Consider the following 25,215-nt stretch of genomic DNA (forward strand, 5'->3'; position numbering starts at 1 on the left):
TTTCAGATTTCGTTTCACATACCATGATGTTTTTTCTCTATGCAAATTAATGTGAACTAATGTTGACTTATTGACTAATGGTGATTCACCTGCTGGACGATTACATTAAAAGCAACCTGTGTTAGTGTCAGAGTACAATGTATATGCATGGTTTTTTCAAAAATCTCTCTCTTGTTTGACCCTTTTCTTTATTTTATTTTTCTTGCAAACTTTTTACAATAAGTTATACTCAATCCTCAAATCAAAATCAAAACATAGCAACGGAAAAACAATTCTCAAATCCAATAATATTGACCGAGAGTAGAAAGTGTCCCATCGATTTCAAAAAAAAAAACCTAAAATGTTGATGTGAAATGTCAAATTTGTACTAGTGAAAATATATCTAATCAGTAAAAACTAATTAAAAATAGTTGAAACAACCATTTTAAACCATGTAAGCAAACATCAAACTCAATATACTTAATCCCAATTTTGTACCTCATTCAAACGAATTTGCACCTAGTATTCTTTTTTACAAGAAAAATATGTCATAGATGTCATGATAAAAAGCAAGAAACCACAATTAAAGAAATACAAATGCAACTTAAAACCAAAACTATTTATCACCTATTTAACTATATTCAATCTCAATCATACAACTAATTTTTTAAACACATCTCAAACAAAGTTACAAAAAAGTAGTGTTTATGCGGAATCGGACCGGGGAAGATTCCGGCCTCCTCCATGCTGAAACACTCCTTCTCCTGCGGTTGATGCGCTCCTTCCCTCGCCTCTGTGCTCCTCCTCCTGCTGCCGGTATCAGTGTAATGGGGGGTGGACCTGCAAAAAAAACCTCCGACGATCAAGTCAGAATGGGTTTTTATCAATTTTCATTAAATCAGAATCAGATCCTTTACCTTCTCCGTTTACCCCTTATTTATATTAGTTTAAGGAATATTCCCAAATGTTTCTAAAAAATGAGAGTAACGCCAGAATTTCCCGTAATAGCTGGAGAAATGTCTCCTTCAATTATTTGCTAATTACACATTGATTGTGCATTAGCTGTCAGGACCGACCGCAGAAGACCGACCGCAGAAGACCGACCGCGGAGGCTATGTCGAGACCGATCAAAAGCTGTCGGGACCAATCGGCGGACTGTTGAGAATGTATTCCGGTCGGTTGTCCAAGCATGCTGGGTATTCCGGGCGGTTGTCCATCCATGGTAGTAACATAAGCCCCCCAAGCCCTAGCAAAATTATGATATTGCGTTGGGTTTGTAATGTTATATCAATCGGTAGTAGATTTTACCTTAGTTTAGTACGCTAGCATGTGTTCCTTATCACCTGAGCGGGTTTTGCGCTAATAGTTCCCCGGCGACAGTTCATAAAAGAGCTTGCTTGAGCTTGCTTTGCTGCCTGATTTAGGTCTTAGAAGCTCTCGAAGAGCGTGCTCTAAGCCAAGGTGAGAGCTCACGAAGAGACTGCCTCACCTGCTCGGTGTGAGAGCTCACGAAGAGACTGCCTCACCCGCTCGGTTTAGGTCTTAGAAGCTATTCGGGGATCGTGCTCTAAGACCAAGGTGGGAGCTCACGAGGAGACTGCCTCACCCGCTCGGTTTAGGTCTTAGAAGCTATTGGTGGATCGTGCTCTAAGACCAAGGTGGGAGCTCACGAAGAGACTGCCCCACCCGCTCGGTTTAGGTCTTAGAAGCTCTCGAGGAGCGTGCTCTAAGACCAAGGTGGGAGCTCACGAAGAGACTGCCCCACCCGCTCGGTTGCTCAAGGAGTGCCAAGTTCTGTCATCTGCATCGAAGAAAACATAACGCACAGATTTCGAACGGTTAGAAATATGCAGCTAAATTTAATTGAGCAGTTGATCAAAGTGAGACCGTTCGGTCTTCAATCGAATGCGTTGAGGCTGAGCGGCCAAAAATCCATTGAGGCCGAATGGCCAATAATACGTTGAGGCCGAATGGCCAATAATACGTTGAGGCCGAACGGCCAATAATACGTTGAGGCCGAACGGCCATTATTATACTGAGGCCCTAGCAGGGAGAACCCAAGAGGAGGAAGGGAGAGTTCCCACGAACCCTAGCAGCCCTCCAAGCTCTCCTCTCAGTGAAATTGCGCCTCCAACGAACCAAAGACCCTTTCCCCTTCGCGTTTCTGGGTTAAATAGCCACATCAGCAAAAGTCGCGCCCGGGCGCCCCTGTCAGTCGCGCCCGGGCGCGAGACTCTCTGGAAAGTCACGCTCGGGCGCCCCATTTCTCACGCCCGGGCGTGAAACTCTCTGGAAGCTGAAAGTGGACGAACGTCCACTGAAGTTGATGAGCGTCCTGAAAGTAGACGAGCGTCCTGGACGAGCGTCACTTCTCGCTGCCGAGCGTTCATCGCGCGCCTCTATGGACGAGCGCCTCTTCTCTCGCTGGACGAGCGTCTTCTGCTCTCTCTGGACGAGCGTCCTTTAGCGTCCTCTCGTAAGTCCACAGGCCGAGCGTCCTCTCTGCTAGCTGGACGAACGTCCACTTCTGCTAGCTGGACGAACGTCCAATTCTCTCTCCGGTGGACGAGCGTCCTGCCTGGCTTGGACGAGCGTCCTCTTCTGCTTGGACGAGCGTCAATTTCTGCCTGGACGAGCGTTCGCTCTTCTGCCTGGACGAGCGTTCGCTCTTCTGCCTTGGACGAGCGTCCGCTCTTCCACTCTAGACGAGCGTCCTATTTTCTCTTTTTCTGGACGAGGACGAGCGTTCTCTCTTCGCTATTGGACGAGCGTCCTAGTCTTGTCTGGACGAACGTCCTCCATGAGCTCCTGGCCGAGCGTGCTCTTAGCTGCTGATGGCATTTCTGCGTGCTAACTTCTTGGTCCAGTTCTATACATGGTTGGAGAGTCTTCCAAGCTCATTTTTAGCTACAAAATAAGGGATTATTGATGAAAGTACATCAAAGTAGCCAAAAACACAAATATTTAGAAAACAAGACAAAAGAAGAGGATTTAACAAGTTATAAGTTAGAAAGGGGTTGATTTTGCCACTAAAATGATGCTTAAAATATGGTAAAATTTAGCATTATCATGGACCAAGTTAATAACATGTGTTTATCTTTAAATTTCATGAAGAGAGGCACTTTTAGACAAAATTCTTTCGTTTAGGTTTTGCGCCGCTACTCTCTCTCGCCCTTAGGGTTATCTTCGCGCAATATTTTGTTCTCTTCTTCACTCCTCTGTCCCAGCTTCACAAGAAGGGGGAAGCACTCATCTTCATCTTTTTCTTTTCTTTTCGTTTCGTTTCACCTCGCAGTGAGGGAGACATGAACCTCCTTTTCCTCTTCTCCAACTCTAGTTCGTGTTTCGAATGGAGGAAAAAATCCATTTCACTTCTCGATGTTGGTTCGTTTATGCAGGAAGGGAGGCGACTTCGACAACTTAGGCGCATCTTGAGATTTGAAATTAGGATTTTAATTGTTCTCTGGTTTTGAGAATGTATGTTCTTGTTATTTGATTTTGTGATTTAAGGATTTAGGGTTTTCGTTTCGAGTTGGGTTTTTGATCTCATGGTCTTGCTCGTGTATTTTCTTTTGCGGTTTGGTCTGATTGTGGTGGTTTCCACATTCGAAGAAACATAGACGGTGGATGCAGGTCACAACCGATCGGTCTCGCGAGAAGAAAAAAAGCTAGTGAAACCGAACGTAAAAAAAAATAAAATAAAAAACACTCTACTGCCTCAGTTCAGGTCCCAACCGAGGCAGTAGAGCCCGACATACTGCCTCGGTTCAGAAGGAACCAAGGCAAAAGCCTACACCTTTTTGCCTCGGTTCACAACCGAAGCAAAAAAGCAAAATGTTTTACCATATTTGCTTTGACTGTTAATTGTTTTTGAAATATCTATGCATTTTTTCCCGCGAAATATTGAAATTCTTTTCTTTACGCTCCTAAAATTTTTTTTTCTTTGTCATATCTTTTCTATTAAATGGTGATATGTTGAATTAGAAAACTCACCAAGCCATCATGAAACACAGAATAAGAAAAATAAAAGGTAAGAAAAAACAATATGGATAAATACACTTGGAGAGAAAAAACATTCACCAGTAAAACCGAGTTTTTAACGCGCTATATAGGTTTCGGTTTTGCAAAAACCGAAGCGTATAATAACGTAGTGGCATTTTCGTAGTTATGACGACATTATATGCTTCGGTTCATTGAGAATTGATGTCCAACAGTTATACTGCATCAATTGCTACTCAGAACCGAGGCAGTATCTCCTGCCAGAAATAAACATCCTTGAACCGAACGTTCTAATTCATTCTGTCCTGCCACAAGCACACATCCTCTGAAACCGAACATTCCAAAATCCATTTTGGTAACCTTTATTGTCTCGATTCCTCCTTGGCCGATGTTGGACGCGTTTTATGCTTCGGTTTGCCCACGAACCAAGGTAATAACATGCATTTAAGTTTAAATTTTGCGAAAAGAGGCACTTTTAGACAAAATTCTTTCGTTTAGGTTTTGCGTCGCTGCTCTCTCTCGCCCTTAGGGTTCTCTTCGAGCAATATTTTGTTCTCTTCTTCACTCCTCTTTCGCGGCTTCAGAAGAGAGGGGAAGCACTCATCTTCATCTTTTTATTTTCTTCTCGTTTTTATTTGCCTCGTAGTGAGGGAGGCGCGAACCTCCTTTTCCTCTTCTCTAACTCTAGTTCGTGTTTCGCATGGAGGGAAAAGTCCATTTCACTTCTAGATGTTGGTTCGTTTATGTAGGAAGGGAGGAGACTTCAACAGCTTAGGCGTATCTTGAGATTTGAAATTAGGGTTTTAATTGTTCTCTGGTTTTGAGAATTTATGTTCTTGTTATTTGATTTTGTGATTTAAGGATTTAGGGTTTTCGTTTCGAGTTGGATTTTTGATCTCATGGTCTTGCTCGTGTATTTTCTTTTGCGGTTCGATCTGGCTGTGGTAGTTTCCACATTCGAAGCAACCTAAATGGTGGACGCAGGTCAAAACCGATCGGTCTCGCGAGAAGCAGAAAAAGCTAGCGAAACCAAACGTAAAAAAAATAAAATAAAAAACACTCTACTGTCTCGGTTCAAGTCACAACATAGGCAGTAGAGTTTGACATACTGCCTCAGTTCAGTAGGAATCGAGGCAAAAGCCTACACCTTTTTGCCTCGATTCACAATCGAAGCAAAAAGTCTACCCTTTTTGTCTCGCCTGTATATACCTCGATCGCCGAACCACTGTCTGTAGGCGAAAATAACCGATGTCGTTTCTCTTGGCTGCACTAGTGAAGTTTAAATCTAAAATCTTTAGTTTTTTTTCTTTTAATTTTTGAGATTCTATTAACAAAATTATTTCCATATTGAAAAAAGTAAACGAATATTGAAATTTTCCGTAAGAATATTCACTTTGATCTTAATATAACAGGAAAAGTAAGAATGTCCTATTATAAGATATATGTTCAACAGCTTTTGAAAAAGAAAACTAAAGAATATGAAAATTGTTTATTTTAATAATAACAATAATAGAACAAAAAAATTCAAATTGTTAACACAAGATTAAAATAGTGTTACCTGTTGCTATGTTTCACACCAAGTCTTGAAAACTTTCATTGTTGTCATGACATAAAGAGTGTCTCCTAAATTATTTATGTACTTGAAATATGCATCACGACAAGAATGTACTATTAAGATTGAGACAAATACTTCCCCAAAAACTTATAGCAAATCCAATTGCCATACTTATAAAATACTCATGACCGAACACTACCAGATTTTGGCTTAATACCGGCGGATTATTATCGAAGGCCTGTAGGCCTTCGGTAAAAGTGTATTTTCGACGGCCAAAATGAGCATTACAGACGGACATAGTGAAATATAGTTACCGAAGGTCAAAAGAGAATCACCGAAGGGTTTATGGCCTTCGGTAAGAGGCTCGACCTCTTAAACAAAGGTCGTCCCCAATTTTGTTAGACAGAACCCTACCCTTACCTTCTCGTCTTGTTTCCCATTCTTTCCCTCTCTGTTGTGTTTCGCTCCTTCTCGTCCCATTGTGCTTCCCATTCTCTCCCTCTCACTTCTGTTTAACGTTTGTCTCCCTCTCCCTTTCCCTCTCCCTTTCCCTCTCCTTTGCGTCCGGTGGCATTGTGTTGCTAGGGTTCAGTTGCCGAACCTCCACTGTAGTGGTGTTCGAGTGTTTCTTCCACCAGTGCGTTGGCGTTGCCGTCAGGTGGGTGGTCCGTTAACATCACGGTATGTGGGCGTTGCTGTGAGGAGGGTGCTTGTGTTCGTCAAGGGAGGCTGTTGGGAGACCATTGCGTCGAGGTATGTTCTTTGTGTTTGTCTAAGCCTTATGTTTATTTTTACAATTAGATTGGATGAAGCGATTGTCGTAGATGTGCAGAATAGTTTACTACTGTCAAGAATATTTTTTTTATTATGCTTATATGATGGAACCGCTATGAATAAATTGAAGTTGAAGAGGAACATTTTACATTTCATTGTTTGTGTTTTCTGCCTTAAATAAGCATGGATTGGAGTAATAATTTCGTAATTGTATTATAAGATAAGCATAGGTAGGGTAGTATTCTTCTGCCTGATTCCTCTTTGGCAAATGTCGATTAGAACAAAGTTTGTCTTCCAATGTAACTAGTTTTTGTGTCAATTATTGACGTTGGTTGGCTGGGCTAGTGGGTCATCCTTCCTTCTCTTAATATTTATTTGAAGACTTCAAACTAACCAATGTTGGTCATCCCTCTAGTCACGGTGTTGGCTTGGCTTTCATTATTCCTTATAATGAATATTTTTTTTATGATTGATCCCTGATTATAGATGGACCCAATTGAAAGTGGGCTCATGAGCTAGAGAAGTGTGGCCTCCTGTTCTGGTTTTCACGTTACATGGTTGAAGTTTGGGATAACTTTGTCCTTGGTTTTGTCTCCACTCAAACATGTCTGGTGACCTTCCTCATTTGTCACTCTTATTAGTTGGTTCAGTTGTGTGAAGGAGCCTCCTTAGTCTGTATTTTTTCAGATATTTTCATAAGGAAAACCAAGCTTTACTTCATTTATCTTTTCTTTAAAATCTTGGCCTTGTGAGCATGAATATACGTAGGAATTAGTTGGCACCAAAGACACCTTTGGTCATTAAATTGTATTCCAATCTGATGAGGGTGAATGAAGCCAAAACAAATTTATGAGATTTGAATCAGAAATTACAAATCTTTAGTAGTCGAGAGTGAATTTGTTCTATTAAAATCCTTCTTCTCTTTTAGTGTGGATTTTTTAGGGTTTTCCTTAATCAGCAGACTTGTTTTCGGCCTTGAGATGCAGAGTTATTACCCTCAGTCATTTTAAATCCATGAAGAACATAATAACTCATGAAATCAGTAGCTTAATCCAATGGAAACTAAAAAAAGTTCCCCTGTTAAACGTTTTAGTATTGCAACACTTGAATATGCAAATGAATTTTTGTTTGGACTGTCTACCTCATGAGCTTTGAGGTCATGAGTTACTCTTCCTTATTGTATAATTGCACAAAAGTTGTAACAGGGAGAGTTATGTTCCTTCTTTGATAGCCAACCTATCACATTCAAATTATAACCTTATTTACCGGTTTGGAAGTAGAACAAATATCATGTAACCGTAAAGGTTTACCTTTGGCCAAAATAGTTAACATACTGATGTGCAAAGATATTTAAGGTTGTATGCCCTCTATGTGTAGAGTCCTCCTTGCTATCATATGTCCTCCCTTTTAATAAGCTTTCTAGAGTATTAAGTCTTCTCTTGGTATGACTTAGATTCTGAAATGTAATTAGAAATCTTTAAATAAACAATGAAAATATTTGTCAATAAGATCCTATTGAGTTGATGTTAAAAAGTGAAAAATGGTAGACATAATGTATAAAAAATCAAATAATTAGGTGTGGTTAGAGTAAATAATGAGGAAATGCAGTATAGGTTAAAGAGCGAAAGAGCAAATGACTTAATGTCTATGAATTGGAAGTTATATGATTAAGTAAATGATTCGTGGACAAAATATTAGAGGAAAGACCATCTTATCCTTATTTTGTTATTTCTCTTCCACAAATTATTAAAGTGTTTTATTTAATTAAAGGATGTGATTAATTAGTTAACAATTGGACCTACTAGGAGCCAAATTGGAGTCCTTTCAAAAAGTAGCTTAACTAGTTTTATTATCATTTGAAATGGTGGAGTACAAGTTTGATTTTGCTGGTGTAGAAATCTCTGCATATGACAGTCAAGTAATATTAGCCACCATGGAATCTCAATATATATATATATATATATATATAATATGAAGTGGTAATTGTGTATGATGAAGAAGTAAGTAGCTTTGTCTATAATCTGACCGTGAGTGGACAATAGAATTATATTATATGACAAAAGCAAATGAACATGGCTCATGGACCAAATTAATTCACGGACAGAGTTAGTGGAAACACATGTTACTTTGCTATTGTTATATTTTATAAATAACAATCCAAACTAATCCAAAATAACTTTCTGTCAAAGTTATTCATTATTTCCCACTGAAATTGCCTTCCATAATGCTCCCACATCTGAAATAAGGAAAGAGTGAGTAGAGGAACTGCCCTCCTTAATCCAAAATAGAAAAAATATGCTACTAGTTTTAGGTATTCGATCTATGCTTTTTCATTTCATTGCTCATTTGGTTTACCTAGCATTCTGCAGGGATTTAATATAAAGTCTTCATGTCAATGGCATGCTGATGCTAATGCCTTATATGAAGATTTTCTTTCTAAACCATCACATTTTGAGTTAAAATGGAAGTGGAATAGTGATTTTGAGTTGCAAGTTGTTTATAACTCATTTTAGAGTTTAAAGACAATTAAAATCATTAAACAAAGTTGCTTGCACATTCGTCGTCCAAAACCCTTCCTCGAAAACCCTTCCTCTTTGCTCCTCCAAAACGTCATCTTCCTCTCCTCTCCACCTATACGTGAGCTTGCTTAATGGAACAAACAACATAATGATTTACCATACATCATGTCTACTAGAGGTCTTCAATCGTTAAGAGAGATATCAAATTATATTATATAAGTGAAGAACAATCCTAAACAAGCAAGTTTTCTGGAACTGATTAAGTTCCAATCTTACATTTTAAGATAGTATAAGAGTCTATCTTTGCAACTATTATTGGGTCTATCATATTACTTGCTATCAAACTACTATTGAACCACTTTTAAAATATCTAGTCCCACACTCAAGATACCTATTTTTTAGCAGAAGAAGGTGTGTTTAAGATTTCATATTAAAAATATAATAAAATGATGATATATATAAGTGAGGAAAAGATGATATATAATAAAATGATGTTATAATTAAATTTTGTGGGTTGAGCTAGGCATAGACCCCATTCTAAGTATTTTCTTAAGCATCATTGGTTGTTAAATCCTTGTCAATGGTTTGACCTATAATTTTCTGTCCTCTCCCTTTGTGTCTAGCAATTAAGGTACCCTCTATTTGAACTACTCTCCTTACTAGAGCTTATACAAATCCCCTCCACACATGCCACAACACCAAAGTTGAGTTCCTACGCATCTTTTGTACCATAAGTGCTACCCTATCTATTCTGTAATCCATTTGTAAAGAGAGAAACATTTGTTGAATTCAGTTAATTCTCTAGGCAAGTTCTCTAAAAACTGATGAATTGGGCTGAAGCCCAATAGACAACCATGAGCCCATCACTAATAAAGTCATGCACAATGAATAAGAGTTGTCATCTATGAAGCCTTACACCCAAGGATCTTTGACTGGATGTGACATCATGTGGTATTCAGAGCCATGGAGCTACTCAGTCCAACTAAGTGTCTAGTTCTTCTATTTTGGAATTTGTCAACTCTGTTTCCTTCACTGTTTCATTGCTTCTGTTCATCATTAGAACATCGAATTTTGATTTGTTAGGTTCTGATTATGTCTATTCTTGTGTGCCAACCTTGATTTGCTTTGGTTTCCCCATTTTTAGTCAGTTCATTCTGATTTGAGTCATTTTATTTTGAAATTTGTCCAGTTTTGTCCAAAGTCACGTTATATTACTTGTTTTGTTCTCATTCCAAGTATTCTGCTGAGTGAAATTTTGTTTTGGTGCATCTAACTGATTGATCAATAGTAAGCACACAAAACTGAGCAATGATATGTTTATACAGAGCTCGGGTGTGTAATTCACATCATCAAAATCACCTTCCTGGTTCATCCCATAAGCTGTTATAATTTCAACCAGTTAGTGACATTACAACTGATTTCTTCACTGTGATTTGAGCCATTACTAAGTGCAGACCATTTAAGCTATGATTTCCTAAAGCAAGATGTTGGTTGCACCTTGAGAAATAGCTCAAAATTGCTGGTATAGCAGTTGGGCGATCTGCTTTATATTTGGTCAATCTCTAAAGTGTTAAATTTCTGGCTGTAGCATTTAGACCATTAGTAGCCATGTATACTGTCACTATGCTTATTTGAGCAATTTTGGAGTGGTATGTTTGAGTCAAATACCTGGTTTGCAACCTGTTTCAATTTCTGAATCAAAATTTGGATGGTTGAGTTGAATATATGAAGTAAAATTAGGTTTGGACCATTGCCTTTGTGAGTAATTTGAAATCTGCATGAGTTATCTTATCAAATCAGTTCTTAATCATATACCATACTTGTTGATGTAATTTGTAATTTGAATTCTGCATCTTCTAACCTTACTCTTGTGCCTCTCTAAGTCAATGGTACTACTACTGTTTGACTGCTACCCAATACCTGTACACAATAATTTTGAATTATATACATAAACACACACATGGTTAATACCTATAGAGTATGCAAAGCATCAATTACCTATACATAACAAAACCCAGAACTATGAAAAGTGCCAATTACAGAGAATTCCCCTTAAGGACATCCGATTTGTTTATTAAATAAACACAAATATTAAGTCACATATTTGACTGTGGCTTTTAGGGAAAATATATCCAGTTCATGGTATAATAATAATACATTACCCTCATATGTGAACCTCTTTGTTTGGTAGGATAACTACTTTCAGTTCAGTGAACTTCTCAAGGTGCTGATACAATAGTGCCATACTTAAAACTACTCAACTGGTTAATTTATGAAACAAGTGGTTTTGTTTGAATTTTCTAATATCTAAAATGATTTTGATAAGATTAGAAGCTAATAAGTACATTGTCTAAAGTCTGAATTGGTTTTGTTGATGTCCCTCACTTACTTTGCATCTTTATTTTGGTGGTGTGATGGTTTGTTTTACTGCATAATTGCCAACAGTAAGGGTTGGTTTTCGGTTTATGCTTTTTTTGTGCTATTGGAAAGCTTGAACAAGTTTAAATTGGTGTAAGAAAGTTGATATTACTGTTCAAGCTACTTTTTGATTATTTTCTTTGGCCAAAAGTTGTCAAAATTCAAACAAATTGGTTTGTTCAATTCTGGTGCAGTATGATAAATTTGTTTGGTGATGTTTGGTGATGTTTTAGTATGAGAAATGATATGAGTGAGATGTCCAAAACCAAATGCAGCTGCCTTATCTCCTGTGTTAATTTGCATGCTTTGTTTTTATATGGTTGAGAGAGTTCTTTAACTTTTGATCAAAGTAAATGTCAAATGATTAAAAAGGTTCCAGAAAAGTGGAAAAAATAAAAGGATGGAGGGGTGTTAAGCTTTGTCATTATACTAAAGCAGGGTTGTTTTAGTGGCACAGGCTCTGTTTCTGAATTAATTGTTACCTAATTAGTGGCACAACTCCATGTTTCTGTAATTACGCTTTCATCCTTAACACACTTCTCTACTTTCTTTGTTTAAATCAATTCCATATGCTTTTTATAGTTGTTAGGAAGTTCATTACGAAAATATTATTTATGTTAAAGTCTTAGGCTATTTGGAATGACTGTAAGTTCCTGAAATTGGATTCAATTATTTGTGGACATTTAAAGGTGTTTTTAGACGAACTTCCATTTCATGTGTTAGGGTGAGCTTTTAAAGGAGTTTGGATTGTGGCCACAAAGGGAGGACAAGAGTCTACGGAGGAGACTTAACTAGGAAAGGAAAGCAAAGGCAAAGGTATGGGGACCTAAACTGAAATTGCATGATTGTATCTATGTCCTATTATTTTCATTTTTATTTCATGAATTTGATCTTGTTCTTAGATGTTGTGAATGTTGAGTTTGAATGTTAAGTTATATTGATTGAAGTTTTATGATATTGTAAACATTGAGGTATGTCAAACTTTGTTGTGAATGGTTTGAAACTGATTGCCAAATATGTAAGAGGTTTGTTTTGGTACTTTAATTTGTGAATGATGAATTTGATAAAATAAAGCATGTACAATGGCCTCTTCCATTGGTTCTAATCTGTTAGAATTATTCATGACACATCTTACCATGTTTGTAAGATCATAGAATGTGTAGGTTTAGATTAGGCTCTCCAGTTTAGTAATGTCTTCTACGTCAATTAGCTTCTTGACTAGAATCAGAGCAATTGGTCTTCAACAACTGAAGTCAATTTTGTTCCACTTCCCAAGTGTCTTCTACATTAAAAAAAGTTTACAATGTTTCCAAATTGGTTGTTTGAATAGAACACATAAGAAGCTTTAGGTTCAGATGACCTTTTGCCTTGTAGCTTTGGCTAACAAGACAGACTCACCTTTTTTTTATCTTGGATAGGAAATCAATAGCAATATTTTCACATTCTTTAGCACATGATTCTTAGATTCCCCTAAAAAAAAGAATAAGAAGTCACTAGTTTGACATTTGAAAATCAATTTAAAAGGAAAATTTTCGAAAACGAACCCTAGGCAACCGCGATCTGGGATGGAGGGAAGAGGACAGATCGAAACATGTTTTCTTAAACATAAAGTGTTTCATGTGGAAACATAAATACTCTTTTTTTCAATATAGATAATAAAACATATTATATAACCTAAGACTTTAACTAATGTAAAGTCAAGTCATATTAAAAAACACAACAAACTAAGGTTTTAATATAATAGAATTTCTAATCTTAAACCACCATATTTAGATAGTTTACTCTGTCGTTACAAACACTCTGACTGTATGGCATTTTTTTTCAATAATAGAAAAAAAAGATATCTTATCACAATAATAAAACTGTTATTATACATATAGTGTTAATAATAAAATTATAAAAAAGATATGTAAAATATATATAATCTTTATTATTGTTGTATTAACGTGATTTAATATCAACTAGTTTTTCATCAGTTTCGTTGAAGGTTTTGGTGTTTACTTGGTGATAAATATTCATGTTTAATTTGGATCCTTTTTTACTCTCGTCAAATATCTTTAAAATTATGATTAAAAAAATCCAACTTCTAAAAATAACTGTAACAAGGAACTAATATAATGCAATTTTCTCTTAAAATTTAATTTATAAGAAGATTGCAATACAGTTTAGAGTTTACTTTTGATCAAGAGGAATTTATAGAATTATTTTTTTCACTGCAAACCTGTTAAGAATCTTTTTAGATACTTTTTAGTAGGATTTTAAAATACTTTAAAGTAATTAAATCTGGGGTTCATTCATTAATACTAAAAAACACTACAAAATGGACAGTATGTGATATCCCTGGACCATTTTTATAAGATGTTGGTAAAAAGTGTGATTGGTTGGGAATAGAACTAACTTCTGGTTTGAAAACTGGAACACGTGAAGATGTTGGTCCCGTCATTTTCTGAATGATGATAATCAAAGCTTACTTGAAACACATACAATATATGGCCAGACCATGATACTATGCTACCACTTACACTTTTATTTCTCCAAACTAACTTTTTATGTCCGAATTTCTACATAGTTTTGCGGTCATTTGTTTTACTTCAGTAAAATAACAATTTTTATTGTACAAAATCAAATAAATGATGTTAAGTAATATTAGTTATACACATTTAAGTAGATGATCAATTCGAAAAAACTTAGTTTCAGATTGCAAAAAAAATCATAATGTTTTTGACTCTATGATTCTGGTTTGATATTTTAATATTGCGATTAGCAGTGTTGAGTCACGCCCTTCTGCATCACCATTCATCAACAGTTTAAAGGAGACGGAGACACTGTGTCACAAAGATGTTAGGAAAAATCTGTATGCATGCCACATCGTTGAATCAAGAATAACTGAGAATTTTTCATCACATTGTTGAATAAAAAATCTGCATCTGCTTTGCTTCAATAAACTTGGGCAATAATTTCACCACAGAAGACATCACATCATGAAACTTCTCTTGGACATGAGAGTTCCCCTGTCCTTTTCCCTTGATCCACCTACACTCAACACTTTGTTTTTTTTCCTTTTTTAAACTTTGTTGCTTTCCTTTCTTCAACTTTGTTGTTTTCCTTTTTTCAACTTTGTTGTTTTCCAAATTCAATCTCAATTAATTTTCCCCTCCAAAACCCTTTTTTCTTTTTTCCTATCACAGTTTAGACTTAGGAGAAGCATTAGGCAAACCAAAAACTTAGGTTGTTAAAGGAAGGTAAGAAACATGATACAATAGATGAACTAGCTATATCTTTAAGTTTGCGTACTTGACACCCAAAGAAGTAGATGAAGTAGCTCAAAATACTACTCAAACCTCCAAAAAAATTTACACAATTTGCAAAGTGCACTAAAGTAGGAAAATATACTACAAATAAACTATCCTAACAAGTTAAGAAAGGTAGAACCTAGCTATTTAAGAACTCACACTTAAAGATATAGGTAAAAGTTGTACCTTAAACTCAAAATCTGACAACTTAGAACCTAAAAGTAGTATCTAAAATACACTAAAAGTGCAAACCTGCATTTAGACCATCAGTGAATGTTCATCTATATGTTGTATGTTGATGTATATATTGTATGTTCCTATATATTGTATGTTGATTTATTAGGCTACGAATTGATTAAGTTAATTAGTCATTTAAAGTCCTATGGTGTTAAAAACATTCTCAGTAGAATGAGAAGGGTAACACTACCTTAACCACTTACAATTGACAAAATATATGAAAGTACTCTATAAAAGAGAACTTTAGTAATGTCAAAATAATGACTCCCCCAAATTTTATTTACAACCACTTAGGATGTCAAAGGCATTTCAATACTGAGGACTTCTCTTTGGATGCCCTTATTGAATGCCTAAGACAATAATGTTGAAATTGCCTTCCATGTTTGACTTGAGTAGTAATAGGTTTATTACTTATGTCACATGGAGTGTTGCTGTTTTGGTTAAGTTTTTTTTTGTTTGGCTTGTCACAGAACATGGCCCATTTTGTCAACCATCGTGGATGGATGTACGACCGTTGTTATAGTGGAAGGAGAGGTTTGAAGGAATCTTTTGTCATCGGAGTTGAAGAGTTTGTGGAGACGGCCCGACGATATCAGTATTATGCTGTTGATGGAGGGATTCGATGTCCATGCATCAAGTGCGAATGTACAAGGATTTTGAAAGATGAAGTCATCAAGCTTCATCTATACCAAAAAGGGTTCATGCCAAATTACAAGGTTTGGACATTTCATGGTGAAGAAATTCCTTTGACCTCCACTACAGCTGAAAAGTGGCTTGCATCAGGTTCGAATACTATTGTACCATACATCTGAGATAGATCAATTTGCCGATATGCAAGAGATGGTCCACAATGCTCTTCGTCGCCATGCTGAACAAGAAGCAAACGATAGTAATTATGAAGAGCCTCCAAATGAAACCACTAAGAGGTTTTACAATTTACTGACAGAGGCAAATCTACCTGTATTTGAAGGTTCAACTGAGTCAAAATTATCAGTGTGCATTAGACTCATGGCTGGCAAATCTAATTAGAACATGCCCATTCAAGCAGTGGACTTTTATACAAAATTGATGTTAGATTTGACACCACCAAACAATTTTATGCCGAAGAATTATTACCAAGCCAAAAAGTGTGTTTCAAAGTTGGGACTGGAAGTGAAGAAGATTGATTGTTGTGTTAATGGATGTATGTTATTCTACGACAATGAAAGTAGCAAAACAGATGCATTGTTGGTTGAATGCAAGTTTTGTGGCTCACCTCGATATCATACGATGCATGCTGGCCGGAGGCAAAAAAAACCCATTCCCTTAAAGTCCATGTTCTATTTGCCTATAATTCCAAGATTACAAAGAATATTTACTTCAATGCAAACATCAGAACACATGACATGGCATGATGGTAACAAAACTCCGGGATTTTTGCGTCATCCTTCTGATGGTGAAGCTTGGAAGCACTTCAATCGTAAACATCCAGCCTTTGCTAGTGAACCGCGTAACGTCAGACTTGGTCTATGCTCTGATGGGTTTACCCCGTACATTCAGGCGTCTGCATCACCATATTCATGCTGGCCCGTGATAGTTACCCCATACAATCTACCACTTGAGATGTGTATGATAAAGCCTTACATGTTTTTATCGTGTATAATACCAGGTCCATTTAATCCCAAATCATTGATTGATGTTTATTTGGAGCCTTTGATTGATGATTTGAAGAAGTTATGGAATGGTGTTTGGACGTATGACGTTTCAAGGAAGCAAAATTTCCTTATGAGGGCAGCCTTGATGTGGACTATTAATGACTTCCCAGCGTACGGTATGTTATCTGGTTGGAGCACGCATGGTCGATTAGCTTGTCCACATTGCATGGAACATACAAAGTCATTCCAATTGACTTATGGCCGGAAAAGTAGTTGGTTTGACTGCCATCGACGGTTCTTGCCCATTGATCACCCCTTTAGAAGAAACAAAAAGGCATTTCGCAAAGGGCAAGTTGAAACGGATATGCCCCCGCCAAAGTTGACTGGATCACACGTTTGGAGAAGAGTGAAAGACTATCCAAAAGTCACTGAATGTGGTCAGAATAGGATAGAAGGGTTTGGAGAATGGCATAATTGGACTAAAAGAAGCATATTCTGGGAACTTCCCTATTGGAAGGACAACTTGCTAAGACAACCTCGATGTCATGCACACAGAAAAAAATTTCTTTGACAATGTCTTCAACACAGTTATGAATGTTATTGGTAAGACAAAAGATATTGAGAAAGCAAGAAAAGATTTACCTTTGTATTGTGGACGAAAAGACTTAGAGTTGAAGGCGCAAGGTAACAGCCGATTATTTAAACCAAAAGCAAATTACACCATGTCAAAAGACGAGGCAAGAATAGTGTGTGGGTGGATCACGGAGCTTACAATGCCAGATGAATATGCTTCTAACTTGTCCAGATGTGCCAATGTTCAGAACGGTACTATTCAAGGGTTGAAGAGTCATGATTGTCATGTATTCATGGAGACTTTCATCCCTCTTGCGTTCAGTTGTTTGCCAATGCACGTGTTAAATTCACTGATAGAAATCAGTAACTTCGTTAAAGATTTGTGTTGCACGACACTAAAGGAGAATTCCCTTAAAAAGATGGATGAAAATATCCCAAATATTCTCTGCAAATTGGAAAGAATATTCCCTTGAGGTTTATGAAGCAAATGAGAATATTCAATGGAGCATATTCCAATTCATCTAGCATATGAAGCTTGGCTTGGGGGACCGGTGCAGTACAGGTGGATGTATCCATTTGAAAGGTTTATGGGAGAATCCAAACGTTCAGTTAAAAATAAAGCTAGAGTAGAAGGCTCAATTTGTGTACCTTACTTGCATAGAGAGACAACGTATTTTTGTTCACATTATTTCAAAAACTTCATGTTATCCCCCACTCATGTCAGAAATGAAATGCAATGGAAAGTTGAACCACGTGAAGGTGCATTATCAGTTTTCCGACAATCAGGCCGTCCATCAGGGAAAGAATTCACACATTGGTTAACTGATGCTGAATTCAATTCTGCTCATGTCCATGTCTTAATCAATTGCAGTGAAGTTAAGCCGTACCTTGAGTATGTCATCATCCATCTGTTATCTTTCCAACGACACAATTGTTATACACTAATGAACTTCATTTGTACCAGCTCATTTCTTGTTGCTGAGCAAGTCGCAGAAGGAAATACTTCTGCTAGAATACACTCTGAGTTTCCCCATTGGTTTAGAAATCAGGTCTGTAGTTTTTCCTACGTTTAGAAATCGGTTATTTTGACTCTTGCTTTTATAATTTGTTTAGTGTCTTTATAGGTTTTTAATCAGGCATTGACTCCCACAGTTCAAGAGTTAAGACATCTCTCGAATTGGCCAGTGAGATGTGTCAAAGAATGGCACACTTACTTCACCAATGGTTACAAATTCCATACACATGAATGGTCTAAAGGAAAGAAAACATCTAATTGTGGTGTGTATGTCAAGGGCCTAACAAAGGGTTCTTATGATGATTTCTACGGTATCATTCATAAAATATATGAGCTAGAGTACAACAACACTACTTCTCCAAACAGAGTAGTACTTTTTTATTGTGAATGGTTTGATCCTTCTAGAGCTTGTACTAGAGTTGATCCACGCTATAATATTGTCGAACTCAACCAGAGATTAAGATATGGACCGTTTGATCCTTTCATTCTACCAACTAACGTCAGACAGGTGTATTATGTGCCATATCCACCATTCCACAATATTGACAAGCGTGGTTGGGTCGTAGCAATACAAACCAAGCCTAGAGGTCGCATTGACTCAAATGAGGTTGAGGAAGATATTGCCTACCAACTTGACCAAATGTCACAACCACAAGAAATTATTGAAGTTGAACGTATAACTGCATTGGTCGACCCTGATGGTGATGGAGATGATTTAGAAGCAACAATACAAGGTGATGAAGAAGAAGAGGAAGAAGAAGAAGAAGAAGAAGAAGAAGATGATGATGATGATGATGACGACGACGACGAAGAAGAAGAAGATGATGATGATAATGACGATGAAGAACAAGAAGATGAAGATGACGATCATGATGACGACGATTGAATGTTGGACATCTATTGTAGCAAATTGAACTATCATTTGAATAGAGTTATCTAAAATACCATCTTAAAAGTTGTATGCAATTATTTATACATTGACTTTAAAAACCATTGATCCTTCATTAATCATTTCTATTTTTTCGCTTTATTTGTAACCATTTCAATGCAGTAATGACAGGACAAGGTTCAGAACGTCCTGATAAAGGAAAGGGGGTAGCAAGGCCTAGAAAGAGGCAACGGCAGGCACCAAAGTATGTACTTAGGGTGCCTGCTAGACTACCTACCACTGCTGCCAGCAGTACATCATATGTGGGGCCTCCTCCTACCCCTACAATACAGCCTCCTACCCCTGCAGTAGACCATACTCCTACGTCTAAAATAGACCCTTATTCTACCCCTGCAGTAAACCATTCTACTACCCCTGCAGCAGACCCTCTTCCTCCTCCTGTGATTATAAGCCCCACTCCTCCCCCTGTGGTTATTACCCTCACTCCTCTCACTGACCCTACTTATATACCTTCCTCATCTGTTATACCGCCTTCAGAGACTGTCACGCCATCTGTTGATCCAGATCCAAGTGGTGATGGTGAAGGTCTTGACCCGCCCCTCCATGATCGACCATGGATTGAGCCGTGTGGTAAAGGGTAAGTTTTTAATCTCTTGATATAATTTGATGTTTAAACCCTATTTTAATTCAAATGAATTTTATTATGCAGGTTTATTCCATCTAGGGTTGCTTCCTAGGCCATCACACGTTCAATTAAGCAACAGTTTTTAAGTCCATGGCCTACTTGGGGAGCAATATCTGATGACGACAAAAAGCCATTCTGGGAGCGCTTTCAGGTGAACAATCCATTAAACTAATTGTCCCTCTTATTTTTAGTATGTTTTGTAATCAACGTTTGTTCTCGGAATGTTACAGATGAAGGTGCAGTGGAAACCTGAACATGAAAGTCAGATACACAGAAATTTCCACATGAAAGCATCCCATCGGCTGTCAGAGATGTTTAGGGATGCCCGCAATGCAGGACAACGCCCTTACTGGCTAGGTGAACAAATTTGGAACTCTTTACTGGCTCATTGGAATACAGTAGAGTTTCGCAATAAGTGTGCCAAAGCCCAGCGGAACAGAGCATCTGAAAGGGGTGGCACCCTGCATACTGGTGGGTCGATCACCATTCATGAGCATGCCATTCGTATGGTATAATTTCATTACTAAACTTTTTGTTTCATATATAAGTTATGTATTTTCTATTTCATATGTACACTTCTAATTCTAAATTATGTTACAGGCACAAGCTCTGGGACGGGCGGTCCATGTTGATGAGGTCTTTGCACAGACTCATGTCAGGAAGGGCACTAATCAATTCGTTGATGAAAGATCTCGGAAGACTCATGTAAGCAAATAACACTATTACTATTACTAATTTTTCATTTATGTTATTCTATCATTCCCTAACATTGCTTTTAATGTTTCAACAGGAAGAATTTTCTACGAGACTTTCACAGGTTAGATCTGAACATGAGTCAGCTCCTACACCGGATGATGCCAGTAATGCAGAAGATGACATCCGTAATACACAGTGTTGGATCGACATCGTTGGTGGGAAGAAAAAGGGACGAGTGTACGGTGCAGGACAACTTGCTGCAAACTATACAGCATCGAGAGGAGGTACTCTGAAGCACCAACCTTCTTCTTCCACCACTACTCCTAACGAGGTCGTTCTCCGCCTCACGCAAGCATTGCAGCAACGTGACCAGGAAATCACTGATTTGAGAGCAGAGTTTACAAACTTTAAGGCCCTGGTCATGAGAGTGTTGCCTGGTACTTCATAGGATGAATTCAATATCCCTCCGACCCAGCCACAGCCCTCCTCGTCACCCGCTGTCCCTCAGCAGCCCACATCAGTCCAACCCTCATCAGTCCAACCCACACCAGTCCAACCCACACCAGTCCAGCCATCAATAGAGGAGCAGGATGATGAAGATCATTCTGATGATAACTATGTACGTTATTAGTTTCATTTTCTTATTACTTGTTATAGAAACATTTGGATATTAGAACATTTGGAATTTAGATAATTTCGATGTTAGATGAACTTGGTGACTTTGAATGTTAGAACATCATTAAGATTGATTGTTTTATGTTTTAACTATAAATACATGTTCTATGGATTAATGGATATTCTATAGATTACTGTATGTTCTATGGATATTGATCAATGATTGCATCTTTCAGATGCACATTATGCAGGTCTGTATGTGCTTGAAAACTGTTTAGCAGGTCTGTTTGTGATTGAAAACTGTTATGCAGGTATGTTATATGTTGTTGGTTTTGCCAGAACACAATTGTCCCTTACATTTCCCTCGAAATTACCGAAGGCTTTTGCCCTTCGGTAAATTCCCACGTTAGGCACTTACCGAAGGCCTTTGCCCTTCGGAAATTATCGAAGGCTTCCGCCCTTCGGAAATTACCGAAGGCTTCAGCCCTTCGGAAATTACCGAGGGCTTTTGCCCTTCGGTAATTACCGAAGGCTGCTGCCCTTCGGTAATTACCGAAGACTACTGCTCTTCGGTAATTACCGAAGGCTTTTGGCCCTCGATAATTACCGAAGGGCAAAAGCCCTCGGTAAATGTTAGCGACAAGGGATTTATCGGGAGCTCTTTGGCCGTCGATAAGCCTTCGGTAATTACCTTCTACCGACGGCTTTTGGCTGTTTTCGAGGGCTTCTGGCCTTCGGTAATGCCCTTCTTTTTTGTAGTGGAAAATCTCATCTTCTTGAAATTTAGTAATTGGTTTTCGACTTGGCTCTCCATCATTACATAATTTCTTTAATGGTGGTCCACAAAGATCAATGTTATCTTCATATTTTGATGCATCGAAACTCTGTAATTGTGTGCCAATTGGAATTTCTCCAGATAAATAATTATGTGACAAATCTAACACAGTGAGTCGGTCAATTTGTGCAAGACTCGAAGGAATAGAACCAACAAGTTGGTTTCGTGACAAATCAAGAAATTCAAGTGATGTTAATTCTCCGACATTTGAAGGAATTTTCCCTGACAATTGGTTTCTTGATAAATTCAATGACACCAATCCATATAAACGCTCTATTTCTTTTGGAATTTCTCCTGATAATTGATTGTTTGAAAAATCAATGCTTTTAAAAAGTGATAATCCCATGTTTGTGAACCTTTGTTCTGAACCTTTCCACATCAAAATTGCATTAAAATTGTAAGATTGGTTACTTATGCTGTTACTAATGTTGATCAAATATTGATGGCCTTGATAATCTCTCAAAGATGTCATTTGAGCCATTGAGGAAAAGTTTTGTATGCACTTAGGAATTTATCCAGATAAGTTGTTTAGCGAGAGATCTAAGAGTTGAATACTTTTTAGATAACAAATTTGCAATGGTAAACTTCCATACAAATAATTGCTTCTTAAGCTTAAAACTTGTGACTTTGACAGTTCATTCCCGATCCAATTTGGGATAGATCCTGTGTTACGTGCCTGACCACGTAACTTGCCTTACACCGTGAATGGAACGATGCTCAAGTGAATAAAAACTCTTTATTATTGAAACTCTGGAAATCACGAACACAACTAATGACTGGGAGCAGGTTCTCCTTCAGTCACACGAGAGCATAACCTCTCTTACAATATTCAAACAATCAAAACATATCCTGACTCTAGGTGCCTCTCCTAATTAATACTAATTACTCCTTCCAGAAAAGGTAAGGAATAATCATAATTGCCAATTTATTATAATTAAACTTAATTGCCTATTTAATATAATTATCTGGAAAGAATAAATCTGTCCTTATTAACTCTATTTATTACTGCCTATCCTTCCGCTTGCCAGCAATTTATTATGGACGCTCGTTCCTGTTAGGACGTTCGTCCTCGCCCATCGTAGGGACGCTCGTCCTCTCGTCCATGTTAGGACGTTCGTCCATGTTCTGCTCGTCCTCGCTCGTCCTCGCCCCTTGCTCCGAACGTTCGTCCTCGCCCATCCTCTCCCTCCTGTATCTCTTTCTCTCATACACTCGCCAGGCCCTAACATTACCCACCCCCTGAAGATCAACCTTGTCCCCAAGGTTGAAGTCAGGATATTGGTCTTGGATGGTAAGGGCATCTTCCCATGTAGCCTCGTCAGGTCCTCCCTCTTGCCATTCGACCAAGACTTCCTGCCGTGCGTCCTCCCCCTGGTGGACTTGCCTGTTGTCCAACACTCTGACCGGTCGTGGAGACGGTTCTTCCACCTCCAATTCTTTGGGCAACTCTGGCTCGACCTGGTGGTCCCCTACTGCCTTCTTTAATTGTGACACATGGAACACGGGATGTATTCAGGCGGTCTCTGGTAATTGCAGCTTAAATGCGACTGCTCCTACCTGCTGAATGACCAAGAAGGGACCAAAATAGCGGGCGGCCAATTTGGACTGCACCATGGACGACATCGTCGTTTGACGGTGAGGTCTAATCTTCAGATAGACCCAATCTCCCACTCCTACTTGGGACGGTCTTCTTGCCTTATCTGCCTGCCTTACCATTACTTCCTGTGCCCTGGCTAGATGGAACTTTAGCTGGCGGAGGGCTTCGTCTCTCGTCTGTAATTCCTGACTGACGGACTCCACTAAGGTTTCTCCTGGGACGAACCTATGCAGGGAGGGTGGCGGTCTCCCGTAGACAGTTTCAAATGGCGTGCATTTGGCTGATTCCTGATAGCTGGTGTTGTACCAATATTCCGCCCATGGTATCACAGTGCTCCAGCCCTTGGGCTGCTCAGAACAAAAACATCTCAGATACCCTTCCAGGACCCTGTTGAGAACCTCCGTCTGCCCATCCGTCTCCGGATGATAGGCTGTGCTCATCTTCAGTCGAGTGCCTTGTAACTTGAACAACTCCTTCCAAAAATTACTTAAGAACAGTGGATCCCGGTCACTTACGATCGAGAGTGGTACCCCATGTAAGCGGACAACCTCTTTCACGAAGATTTCGGCTATAGTGCGAGCGGAATATGGGTGTTTTAGGGGTATGAAGTGTCCGTATTTGCTGAGTCGATCCACCACCACTAATACAGCATCATATCCTCTAGACTTGGGTAGTTTGACAATAAAATCCATACTTATCTCCTCCCAGATGGCGTTGGGAATGGGTAACGGCTGCAGCAGTCCTTGCGGAGATGAGGTTAGATATTTATGCTGTTGACAGACTAGACAGTGGGCCACGAATTCGGTCACTGCTTTCTTCATTCCCACCCAATAAAGCGATTGTGCCACCTTGCGGTACGTCCGGTAAACCCCTGAATGGCCTCCTGTATGTGTGGAATGAAATTCGGCTATCAGCTTGGGCACCCAGGCCGAACGGGCTGACAGCACGAGCCTCCCTTTATAGTGCAAACGCTCGTTCTCCAGCGTGAACGAGGGGTGGGAGTTGGGGTCTTTCTTTAAGTCCTCAATCACCTTCCGTAACTCCTCATCCGCCTCGACTTCCTCCAAAATCTCTCTGAAGTCTTGCCAATATGGCCGAACCACCACCGTCAATTCCTTCTCGTCCCGCAGCTCATCCTCATCCTTGCGTGAAAGGGCGTCAGCCACCTTGTTGGTCACCCCGGATTTGTACACGATCTCAAAGTCGTATCCCAGGAGCTTTGCCAGCCAATTCTGCTGATTTTGAGTGGTGATGCGTTGTTCCAAGAGATACTTCAAACTCCTCTGATCCGTGTGAACCACGAACCGTTGCCCCAATAGGTACGGCCTCCAATGTTGTATGGCCAGAACCAGCGCCATGAGTTCCTTCTCATAGATTGACTTCCCTAACGTTCCCTCCGACAGCGCTTTGCTAAAGAAAGCTATGGGCTGCTTCCCTTGCATGAGTACCGCTCCTATCCCCCTTCCGGATGCGTCACACTCAATGTGGAACGGCTGGGTAAAATCCGGAAGAATCAAAACCGGTGCTGTCGTTATGGCCTTCTTCAACTTAAGCATGGCGTCCTCTGCTTGTTCCGTCCACGCGAACTGTCCTTTCTTGAGGAGGTCGGTCAAAGGCCGGGCAATCTTCCCATAGTCCTTTACGAACCTCCTGTAGTAGCCCGTCAGCCCCAGGAAACCCCTCAAAGCCTTTACTGTCCTCGGCTTCTCCCATTCCAGCACTGCCCGCACCTTGTCCTCGTCCATCTCCACCCCCTTCTCTGATATCCGATGGCCCAGATACCCTATTTGAGTTCTGCCGAATTCGCACTTCTTCCGGTTGGCCACCCATCTATGTGCCACCAGTTCCCTTAGCACCGTCGCCACCTGTCCCAAGTGCTCGTCCCAGGTGCGGCTATACACC

The 25,215-nt window shown here is 39.0% G+C and overlaps 1 protein-coding gene across 1 annotated transcript; it reads left to right on the forward strand.

The window, feature by feature from the left end:
• Positions 1 to 686: 686 nt before the first annotated feature.
• LOC128193780 (verprolin-like) lies at positions 687 to 21,278 on the forward strand. The gene is made up of 5 exons (XM_052867882.1): positions 687 to 845; positions 1,042 to 1,201; positions 19,084 to 19,470; positions 21,118 to 21,132; positions 21,193 to 21,278. The coding sequence occupies exons 1-5, from the start codon at positions 687 to 689 to the stop codon at positions 21,276 to 21,278; spliced, it is 807 nt and encodes a 268-aa protein (XP_052723842.1).
• Positions 21,279 to 25,215: the final 3,937 nt, after the last annotated feature.

This window comes from Vigna angularis, chromosome 8 (assembly GCF_016808095.1).
Source record: "Vigna angularis cultivar LongXiaoDou No.4 chromosome 8, ASM1680809v1, whole genome shotgun sequence".
Lineage (NCBI taxonomy): Eukaryota > Viridiplantae > Streptophyta > Magnoliopsida > Fabales > Fabaceae > Vigna > Vigna angularis.